This window comes from Phragmites australis, chromosome 3 (assembly GCF_958298935.1).
Source record: "Phragmites australis chromosome 3, lpPhrAust1.1, whole genome shotgun sequence".
Classification (NCBI taxonomy): Eukaryota; Viridiplantae; Streptophyta; class Magnoliopsida; order Poales; family Poaceae; genus Phragmites; species Phragmites australis.
Window position 1 is genome coordinate 7632065 of NC_084923.1, and position 12085 is coordinate 7644149.

A 12085-nucleotide genomic window follows, 5' to 3' on the forward strand; every position below is an offset into this window, starting at 1 on the left:
GTAAGCCATGCATGAGGCGCCGCATCTAAGCGATCGATTGATCGAACGCGCGGCATGGTCCCATTTGCGCCGCATGATACGCGATTTTGAGCTAGAAGTATGTGGTTAAAGTTCATGCAACGTCCGATCCGATCATGCATGCATGCCGCCCTCCTTCCATATCATGTCGATCATATATATGTATGGCTCGAGACATATGCAAAGATATATCCTGGCCTTGTACTGGATCGAGTAAACAGCTGCTTTCCATATCATATGTCACATAGATTGAAGAAACGAACCTCGCTTCCGTATCACACTATCATGCATATCTGTGTCGGCAGAAATAAAACACTTTGTGTCCCAAGGTTATGCGTCTTGTCACAATGGACGCTGGCTGCTGCTGCTGGCTGCCTGATATGAATCCGAGAAATAGTCCAAGGTTGTCCCACTCCCATATGTCGATATAAATAGTCTAGTACTGGTCAACCATTAACAGATGATGAAGATTCTCTCAGTAATTTAGGGCCAAAGTAATTAAGGACATTACCTAGGCCTACAATATAATCAGACCATGACGAAATAACTGATCCATACAACTACTTTGTCTCCACCTGTGAAACAGAGAGACGAGATGGCTGTGACATCCACGTGCATGCGTGAGTCGTCTTTTCCAAGCATGCCTAGAAAGAAAATCTCTCGTCCTCGTCTTGTTTTTGTCATGAATAGTTACACCTAATAATCTCATCGATCGTGCCAACACACATATCCTCAATCATGATACAACGTATACACAGCTTGCTCCATTTTCGGACATTTTCTTTCATTCAAAACATAGAAGCTAGGTCTCTGAGAAGGCACAAAAGTGCCGTTATTTATAGTACTTATGCAACAACACCTGTCAAAATTAATTCCTACCTAACCTCACTCGATGGTCAATAGGGCATTTTATCCATATCATGGAATTATGTTAACTGGACCTACAACCTCTGACTATCAAGTCGGAGATTAATGTGCATGTTGCTGGAATGGTATAGTAGCAAACATAACAAAGCAGGCATGCAGTTTCCAGCTTCCAGGCAACAATCTGGATTTGTGTCATGCATGTTTCTCAACCCTATAATGCTTAAGAACCATGTAAGTATCATTTAACCTCACATGTCTGTGCTCATCGTCGTTGGGTTGGAATGTCTTATGCTATTCTGTCTTTTTCTTAAAAAAATGAGCTAGCATATAAGAGTGTGTGGGTCATAATGATATATTATACAAACTTTTGTTAGGCTTCTGCTTCAGTCTAATCACAACAACCGTAGGATGTAGTATGGTCTTTTCTTTGCAAGGGAAACCAAATTTAGAAGTTAGATCCCCGTAGGATGTAGTATGGTCTTTTCTTTGCAAGGGAAACCAAATTTAGAAGTTAGATCCTTTTTACTTGGTTCGAGTTGCCGTACCCTCAATCCAAAATCAGGAAAGTGATGAAGTTTTACTCGAAGCTGAAAACACAATCGCTGAAAACAACAACTTAACCATATGCTAGACCTCCGATACAAACTCAAGACAGGTCACCATCAAATTAAGTTTCTTTTGATGCCTTTCCTTTGGCCATATCCCATGTACAATATCTATGTGCATTGATAATCATGGCACATGGAATTATATGAATTTATACCATGACAGTATTTCACACACTTACAAGCCCGGTGTATGCACACCCCGGCCCGGCTAGGGTACACTTCCAAGTCGTAACAGCACGCACATCGATCGATCCATCTCGTTAATTGAACAACCAACATGATTAACAGTGTGCGATATTGCGATCCACCGTAGATACCTCGCAATTCGACGAAAACACGCTTGTATGAAACGCCTCTGAGGACTGAGGCATCAGTTTGATCGAGCGATCGACCAATCGATCATATGTATCTGTTCATCAATCACACAGGCATATAGGCAGTTAGGCACTACCAGTACCCTCCCACAGGGAGCTAGCAGTACGTGGTACTGGATCGATCAAAGGCGCGTAGTTGGATGGACGCACCACTCCAACCATGTACTATGCGCATTAGGGAGCAGGGTGACTGTTCCTTCGAGGTGTACATTTACATTTGGGAGAGATGGATCACTATGCAGCTGGTTAGGCTGTGCGTGTATGCATTTTGCTTGTCTCGAAAAGATTTATGGTGTGCAGCTCGCTCGCCCGATCGCTGTGTTTGGTCTCGTGCGTACGGAGCCATGTGTGTGGGGCCCAGGCATTATTGCAGGAATAGAAACCCTACCCCATGGCCCATCTTCTCTTGGAACCCATCTCTTCCCTCTCTCCTTCCTCCTCTTCTTCTACCTCCCCTCCCCTCCCCTCCCCTCCCTCTTTGCCTTAGTTCGCCTAACCACGGACGCCTGCTCTCCAGCCCTCCTCGTAGCACTACTAGAGCTTAACACACCGTCACCTCCCCCGTCCGGCCACCAAGCAAACATGGATCTTGTTTCGCAGTCCGAGCACCTGTGCTACGTGCGCTGCGCCTTCTGCAACACCGTGCTCGCGGTAAACTCCTCGAGAAATCGGATCCGAAACATCATTTGGAGATTCTGACACAATACAAGAATGATCGCCAGATATGGCATGCATTTCTTTCACTCTTTTATTCTTTTGGAGAAGTGTTAGGATGTCTGCTGATTCCGATTAACTTTTGTTTCCTTTTTTTTTCTCTGTGTCCTTTACATGGAGGTGTGCTAGCTTATTCACAAGGGTACGAACTAGACCAGGCGACCGATTATAATCCAGCTTCTTGCCTTTTGATTGGAGGAGCACTAACATCCACTCAAATTGCGCATGGACATGATTGATGCGCCATGCTGCCTTCTAGGTGTTTCATTGGCGGCCCTTGATTTTTTGTGGAATATTCTACTACGTACTCACTGGGTCGATCTCCTGATATATAGTGTCATGTTCCGTCTTTCACCTCCATTTGTTTGGTGCTTCTCAAGCTTCCATCTGTTTCTCCTTTGTTGTTACATGCATGCTGAAGTTTTAATCGGACAAGAATCCAATTTCATGTCTTCTGTTCGTCTCTCCTCTCCCTTTTTGCACCTCTGATCCGTTTATTTCCTTGAGATTCTAGCTACTGCTTAAAGGCAGTGCCATGCAAATGGGAGTTGATAAGAAACAAGCGGTTCATTTGATTGCATGCTTTGATTAATTTTGTGCTTCTTTGGTAGCTGCAGGTTGGCGTTCCATGCAAGAGGCTGATGGACACGGTGACTGTGAAATGCGGCCACTGCAACAACCTTTCCTACCTCAGCCCGCGGCCACCGATGGTGCAGCCGCTCTCCCCGACTGATCACCCCTTGGGGCCGTTTCAGGTCGATCGCTAGAACTCACCCAAACATATCTCTTCCGCGTTCCATCTGCTGCATATATCTTTTGGAGTGATGTGTTTTCTTTTCTTGCCGTGTTTGTCTTTTCTGAATATGGTATTGCTTCTTGGGAGAAGGAAAACCAAAAAAAAAAAGATGTAAGAAATAGAAAGAAGTTGCACTCATGCAAGAAAGGAACGACAATAACAGGGAAATGAATCATATTGCACACATAGATCAGTGGGATTTTCTCATGAAATATGGCCTCGGTTGTCTTTATTTTCAGATTCAATGTTGTGCTACTTTGATTTGTATGTTTGGAGTTTGGACTCTCTCTCTGCTTTATTGAATTGCTCAAAAGTACTGTTTGCAAGGCAAGATTAAATAACGCTGGACTACAAAAGATTTCGTTTTGCTCATCTGCGGCCTGGGAAAGCCCTCATCGCTGCGGAAAGACAGTTGAGCTTTTTTAAGGCGGCAGCAGCTGCTCTGCTGCAGCATTACATGCATGGTTCTCTTAACACTTTTTTTAAGCCATTCATGAAAAGTTTTACCCAATAAGATCTAAAAATTAAATGCAATGTACTTGGAAATGATTTTATCATTATATACGGCGCATCGATAATATCATGAGATCTTGAAACGCTGGGACCTAATATTGATTCTTATCTGGCCATTTCTTGGTGTGTTAGGGTCCCTGCAATGACTGCAGGAGGAACCAATCGCTGCCGCTGGCTCCATCGACATCAACTGAGGTCAGCCCAAGTGTGCCCTTTGTTGTCAAGCGTAAGTGGTAGCAAACAACTTAATCTCCTTTATTCTTTGTTCATTTGCTTTATTGCTTTCTTTCTGGTTGATATTTTCTACTTTTTTTATTTCAACAAATTAAAGATGAGCAATTGATGTTGTTGTGCTGTATATTTTTTCCCCCTCTCATTGTAGCCCCGGAGAAGAAGCACCGCCTTCCATCTGCATACAATCGCTTCATGAGGTGAGAAGCATTTCCTCTTCTACCTTTAATTTATTCAAAATCTTGATCCCCAATAGTTACATGTGATCTCATACAGCTGATGTGTTCTATCTGATCTTGGGGAAGTTTTCTGTATCTGTTTAATTTACACACTTAAAATTTCTGATATTTGTACAAACTTTAAATCAAGTTCAAGTTCATTAAAAATGGATTTGCAAATCAGTACGCTATAAACAACTTATGTACAGCTACTTACATAAGTACATATATATGTGAAATGATGCCTGTCAGAAGTATAAATGTAGTATGAAAGCTGTCATTGGCAGCTCAGAGTCTTCTCTGTTGGTCGACCAAGTACAAATACTTAAGTACAATAGATAGATATATAGACCATAGTCCTCCATACAACATTTTGCATCATTATTAATTAGGTGGGTTCTAAAAATCTCCCCTTCTCATCCCTGCTTTCGCCCTCGGTCAATTCTGAAGAAATTAACTGTACTGCAGTGCTACCGTTTTATTTAACAAAGGTGCTGCCTACAAATGTTTGATCCGGAAAGAAAAAATTTCTAATTATTTTGCATTAAATTATATCGAATCTAGAAGTCTAGGTTATTGCTAAATTTCTGTTGACCTTTCCAAAATATCTTAGAGTAGAAACCCGTCTTTTGACAAAACCAAAAAAAATCACTCAGATTTTCATGATAAGTTCTTGCTGAGGTCAAGCGAAATATTAGTGATGATCTAGTTACTCGTCCAAACCTTTTTCTAGTCTACAGCCGCTGGAATCTGGGGGAAGGGGGGGGGGGGTAGATTGCTTCATTATTTCAACTTGGGCTGGAATGTATTTGGACCATTTTCAGCATTATTAATCAACTGATGGCATGCGTCAGTGCATCATTTCCTATTTAAAATCAATTTTGTGATATTATATACGTAAATTAGTATTTGAAAAGCATCTATGTGGCCATAGAAAAATTGTTTTCCTTCAAACAACATAATACAAAAATACAAAGATAAATCTTATCCTATTTATTTGTAATGTCCGAATATTGTGATTAAATAACGTTATTACTATATATGTACTTTCATTATATGTACATATTTTGTTATAAGAATATATACATAGCACATGCAATAGTGTTTTGGAATGGCGTTGGGGACTTCTGATAATGTTTAAACCAAAGTAAACAAACAACAATATGCTCTAGTTATGTGATTCATTTCATGCATTCACCGATTATCTTAATTCTTTTTTCCAAGGAGTGTGCAATTAATTAGCCCATTTATAAGTTGGGCAAAATAATGATATACTAGTATATTTGGACAGTCAGTTAGAGGCTATCTATGACAACGCTCAATGAACTGTCTAAATGAACATCCAAATTCACAAATCCATTCATACATACTATTTCTTGGCCTCAACACAGGCAATAGTAAATTAACACAATTTAATATTTGTTGAATCAAATGTAATATTGTCTTCTTAATCACAAAAGAATAAAAAAACTAATGAAAACACTATATACCTTCCTTTCCACTTTCAAATAATTAAGAAAGCTGAAGAAAATGGCAAGAAATTTGTCTAAGAGATTGCTATTATCGTCAACATTTTTTAGGGTCTGTAGTAGATTTAATTTTCTGGGAAAATAAAGTCACAATACTTCTCACAAATCCAAATGTTATGCAGCAAAGGAAAAAAAAAAGGTCATATATGCTACACACGTAATGATCATTTTGAAAAGAAAGAATTGTATGATTTTCACCTGATGTCCTACATTCCTTAGTAGAGAAAGATACGCTCATTTGTATGTCTTTAAGTTTCGATACATTTACAGTTGCACTTTTCAAACTACAAAGTTTCACCTCCTTACTTTCTTAATGCTCTATACATAGTTATTTTTGCAATGTACTGAATTCATGAAAATATCTTAACTATGTGTAGGTTTTCAAGTACAAATAAAATTAAGCTGAATTCTAGGATTATATATAATATTTGCAAATACAGTTTTTTTGCTTGATTCCTAAAAGCAATGATCATTCCTATAGCATTTTGTGAACCGCGTTTTACTTTATCAAAATTCAGCAATGCATGTTTAATTTTCTTTCACTACATCCGTCTCCATTACTCAATTGACTTCACAAGTTACTTTCATGGGATTTGTTCATTTCATTGACAGTAGTAGGGCCAACTTTGACTAAAGTGAATGTGAATAAGCATAGAGTCGATCTTTACACCAAATTTCAGCTGAAGACTGCTTGGGAAAAATAAATATATTCAAGACATAAACAATAAAGTAGGAACCTAAATGAACAATGCAGTAACACACGTTGTGTACACGATCTTGTTCTTAATTATATACCGATTGTTCTGCATATCCAATGTGTGCTTGGATATTACACAAATGTAGATATCAATGTATAAGACACGTCCATTGCCTACAAATTTCGGTCTATAGCTTTGGTGTTGAACTGACTTATTAGTAAGTGCAAGTTTGTAAGATATAACAAAAATAAAATTTTGGGGTGTGTGTGTGTGTGGGGGGGGGGGGGGGGGTAGGGGGGAGGTTGACCGAGATGAGGGCGTGTGGGGGCGAACCAATCAACTGAAAAAGGACAGCTGCCTGATGATAACCCTGAAAAATGCAACCAGAATACATCAATATATCCAGTCAATGTATCATTTTCATAACCATAGTAGTGTAATGAATGCATGCACATATATGTGCAGGGAGGAGATACAGCGCATCAAAGCTGCGAAGCCAGATATCCCTCACAGGGAGGCCTTCAGCATGGCTGCCAAGAACGTAAGACATCAAGCTACATATCCTTAGAAACATAACAAGCAAATTTCTCCATGTTCTTAACGCAGCTAGTTAAACTGCTTGTGAAAAATCGAAAATATATAAACATGGCTCTATTTTTCTGTGATGGGCTGCAGTGGGCGAAGTGCGACCCGCGCTGCTCGACGATCGTCTCTACTGCTACTTCCAATAGCGCTCCCGAGGCTAGAATTGTGACCGGGTCTCAGGTAACTAAGCACGCTCTGATCACACGTCTCCTGCATGTGCTATATGTTAGAGACATTCCTGTATGCTATGCCTATATCATATGTATCACACGTAGATGCTCTTTCAGGAGAGGGCCAAGGAGCAGGTCATTGAGAGCTTCGACATCTTCAAGCAGATTGAGCGCAATATCTAGGTCGATCGACGATGCAGTAGCCTGGGATCGAGTATCTATCATCAGACCACTTATCTCATCCCCGTTATATATGCATGCATGCACCTTCTGTATTTTTTTTACCCCGCGTCGTTATTGTTGCTGTTCTCTTATGTTGTTTGTTGGAATGTGCGCACCTTTAATTATGACCCGCTGCTACCGTATAACATTTGTCACCTTAATATCCCCTATATATCGTGGTTAATTAATACTATTAGCCGCCTATATATGTATATGTGCATTTGTGTCTACTTAATTGTAGCATGCATGTGGAATTTCATTATTCTTTGTACTGACCAAGAAATTCGGTTTGGTTGGCTTTAATTTGTTGCATGATCCCTCCAGTAAAAACTTGCCGTGTCATTCTAAAATTTATGCAATTAAACTATTTATACTTTGGCTAATAATATCTTTGTAGTTATTTTGGCTAACCACATCAAAATGGCGTGATTATCTTCTCAAAATGTACCTTTTGGTTTACAATATTACCCTAGAGATATGGCAAAAAATATGTATATAGAAGGCAATGCCAATAATATTCAACGCGACAGTTACTCGTGGTGAGCCGGAATACGTAATGTTGGATCTATGCATGTACAATATTGCATTATGGAAGGCTGGCTGAGGTGACATTATCATTAAATACCATAAGAATAACTCGGCATGCAGATAATGGTGGTAATACATTGGTCCCAAATAGAGGCCAAGACATATATTATATATAGCGACATGACTATGGGGCCCCCTCTAGTCTTTCATGGACGCTGAACTATCTCAACCCTGAGATTTTGCTTGGATCTCCTTTGGTCACTCATGTACATATGATCTTATCATAGGTGACAGTATTAGATTTCTCAGAGGTGCACAAGAGTGAAGCCTGGACAGAGCAATCTAGCTTTTGTTTCTCTGTACGAGATATATATAGCACACGGTCTTTTTCACTCCCTACTATAAGAAATATTCGGCAACCCATGAAGCCCTGGTGCCAAACTATTTAAACTTTTCTCAAAATGGTATCCCTGAGATTTCATCAGATGTATATCATTTTTTTTATGAACAGAGTTAGTATTTAGTTTCACAATGTAATAGTATTCCGCAATTAATTGAATGAGATCACATCTGTTAGCAAATTAAAAAATGCATGCTGCACGCATGACTGAATCATACAACTCGGTTATGAATGGGCATGACGTGCGCGTGTGTAAGGATCAGTGATGTCTTAAGGGGAGGGTGAGTAGGATCATTTAAAAATAAGGCTTCAAACCACAAGATAAACATATTTTAATTTCTAAATGTGATATAGTTTTATCTAGTATTTTTACTCTATCACAATGAAGTTTTACATCTTAGGAACCAATCCTACAAACTACACAACAATTTTAAGAAAGGTAAATACTAAATAGTAAGTGCAGAATGTAAATGATGGAGATAATACAAACATTTGGCATGATGACTTTTCCTGTGGTATCGGTGGATTGTCGTCCACCCCTAGTCCATGTTGGATCCCCATGCAAGGGCTAAGCTCTCTAGTTGGATAATTCCATGGATAACTGTTAGAGTGCTCCGCTCGCAAATAGGTCTCCTACTAGGCCTCTTCCAGATGCTTACCACCGTCTTCACTATGTTAGTGTTTCGCCACTCAGCATGGGCCACTATTCCCGCTCACAAAGTTTGCAGCTGCTGCACAACCTTCTCTGAGGGTCTTGCAAGACAAGAATGTTGCTAGATCACTTAGCTAGATGCACACTAGACTTAGGACTAATCAAGTCCTTAATCTTGTGCTAATTGCCTTGGTCTTCAATGTGCTCAACTTTGGTGGCAAGAATTCCTTTAAAGTGTATGTGTATGCTCCTGAGCTCTAACTCCCTTAAATGGTCGAGTGGAGGATCATTTATAGCCCCAACTCTCAAAACTAGTCGTTGCCTCTCAGGTCCTGAAAACTGTGAACACTGAATGATCTAGTGAGCATATTTTCTTTAGCACCAAAAAATTTGGTGAGTGCAATAGAAACTAGCCATTGGAGTCCACTACCATGTCATCAGATCATTTGATGGTCTTCAGTCTTCCTCACTGGAACATCCGGTGAGTGTATCTTGCCAACTCCAAGCCAAGTAACCTCTATTCATAAACCTCCAAGTGAATCCTTTGGTGTGCTCATTAGAACATCCGATGAATGTATTGTTCATCTTCTGGTGAGAACAACAGATCATCCGATGAGTGTTGGTGTCTGGACTTCTTCACTTCATCCCTCTCTATAAACTTGTTTTGGTGTAACCTTCCGATGCACATCAAAACTTACGATGAACCTTTCGGTGTTCACATTGGATCATCCACTGAGTGTAATGTGACAGGGACTTTGTCCAATTCTCCAACTTTGTCTCGGTTTTCGATGATTTTTTCCTTAATGCCGTGGATCTTCCTCTGATCTATTAGGACTACCTAAACCTATTATGCATCACTACTAGATAACTAACCTAAAGATACTAGATCAAGCTATTGAACCCAAATGTACCATCTTCATAGTACGATCAAAGAAAACAAACCTATCTACACAAGTGATTACTTGTCTAAACAATATATCATTGTATCTTTATGTAGCTCTTCTTTGACATTGAATTGCAACTCTTTTGAGGTATTTGATACCCCAATCACATCACATAGCATCCATGATATTAAATTGTAGGAATGAGAATGGCGACTAGAGGGGGGGGGGGGTGAATAGGCGCCTCAACAAAATTCTTTCGAAATAGATAGTCTTTTCCTATTTCTCACCCAACGCACCTCAAAATGCTCAAGTGGAAGCAAAAGAATTAGATAGACAAAGCAAGAAGACTAGTTCCATGGCAACATAACTCCATGGATAGAATATGAACCATACATTCAAGATCATTACATGTATCTTTGTGCACAAAACCTCGCAACTTTCAAAGAAACTAGAGAAGATGGACACCGGACAAGGTTATCCTCCAAGATGATAGTCTAGTGGCAAGGGGACTCAAATACATGAGTATGTGAGTGTTTAAGCCACTAGCATCAAGAAAAACAATCCTGTAAAGGTGAAAAACTACAGCTTAAAGAAAAGATCATCGGGCAAGAAACCTCTCCAAGTTGATGATCTAGAGGCAAGGGTACTCAAGACCCATAAGCATACACTCGTATGTGAGTTTTTATGCGTCCAGCAACAAGAAGAATGGTCTCACAAGGTGCTGAAATTTCAGCCCAAAAACCAAAACGAAAATCAAAACCGAAAACCGAAAAACTTGCAAACTTGCCAGGGAACCTATAGAAGGAAACTAGAAGGAGGGGAATTCAAGCATATGCAGAAACATAAACTTAATTACTCAAAGAGGTCAGTCCTATTTTAGGCGGATTACAAAGATTGATCTCTCAAAACTCTCACCTATTACATAGGCTAAGCACTCATCTTTCTTTCCTCTAAAATCCTACCTCTAAGGCTCTCAAATGGTGGCACAAGGGGGCTCAAGTGGCTGGTTCCAAACTCTCTCTAGCCCTACCCCTCTATTTATAGGCCTAGGAAATTTGACCCTTAAGTTTCCTAGGAAACTCCTACCTACACCGAGGTCATTTTGATCCATTTTCTTCTCCATTCATCGGACGCCCGCGACGCCTTCACGACTTAGCTTCGTCTCGACGCAAGCTTCGCGATGATGCCACATACTCTTCCAGTCCTCCCACGGTTTTAAGGCCAAACCGCGAAACCGCCTACATGCTTCTCAAAGCGTGACTCACCGCCTTGCTTACACCTTAAGCAAGCGCTTCGATGTCGACACATGTACTCCGTCATGCGATCCTGACTGCCCGCAAGTCTCTCCCGCTCCCGATCCCTAGAGCCGCTTGTCATTTACACCGGCGTCCCCTTTGCTTGATTTTGTCAACACGTCGTCTCCATTCGCCTTCAATGCTTTGCTTCACCTCCACGTGTTCAGCTAGGATCATCCTTGACTCCGCCTGGCCTCCTTGATTGTCTAGCACTAAGCACTCTGCTTGGCCCTGATCATCCCGTCGTCGACCACCAAGTTACATCTATCACCTGCACACCATGAGACAAGTAAACACATATCTCCAACTCCAATTCCAGTTAGTCTGTAATCATTATGCTCAAATGAAATCTCAAATCAATTCAAATCACATCAAAGCTCATACAAAACCGAATATCATCAAACCAAATAAATGACAATGTCAATCACTCATCATAAGAAAACCAAGGCATATTTCAACTTGGTTTCTCAATCTCCCCCTTGATGAGTGCATTGACAACCCGCAAAGCACAAAGATTTTGGTTTGAAGAAATTAAAACAAGATAAACTCATCCAAGTGACCAAAAACTCAAGAAAGAGCAAAATATGTCATTTGGAATAAGAAATGTTGCAAAAGCCCTAAGAGCGGTAAAGACGAGCCAAAAACCTCAAAAGAGCAAGAAAAACTCAAAAACTGAAAAACACATCCCTTGTTGAATTTTGAGCATAATATTTTTGGGCATATTTTCTCCCCCTTTGGCAATGCAAACATTAAGGATAATAGACTATGCAAAAGATGTGCAAA

The 12085-nt window shown here is 40.2% G+C and overlaps 1 protein-coding gene across 1 annotated transcript; it reads left to right on the forward strand.

The window, feature by feature from the left end:
• Positions 1 to 2362: 2362 nt before the first annotated feature.
• Positions 2363 to 7676, forward strand: LOC133910944 (protein DROOPING LEAF-like). Its single transcript, XM_062353182.1, has 7 exons — positions 2363 to 2518; positions 3199 to 3336; positions 4023 to 4116; positions 4273 to 4321; positions 7032 to 7107; positions 7242 to 7331; positions 7439 to 7676. Exons 1-7 carry the CDS (start codon positions 2450 to 2452, stop codon positions 7502 to 7504), a joined length of 582 nt encoding a protein of 193 aa, XP_062209166.1. The 5' UTR covers positions 2363 to 2449; the 3' UTR covers positions 7505 to 7676.
• The last annotated feature ends 4409 nt before the right edge of the window (positions 7677 to 12085 follow it).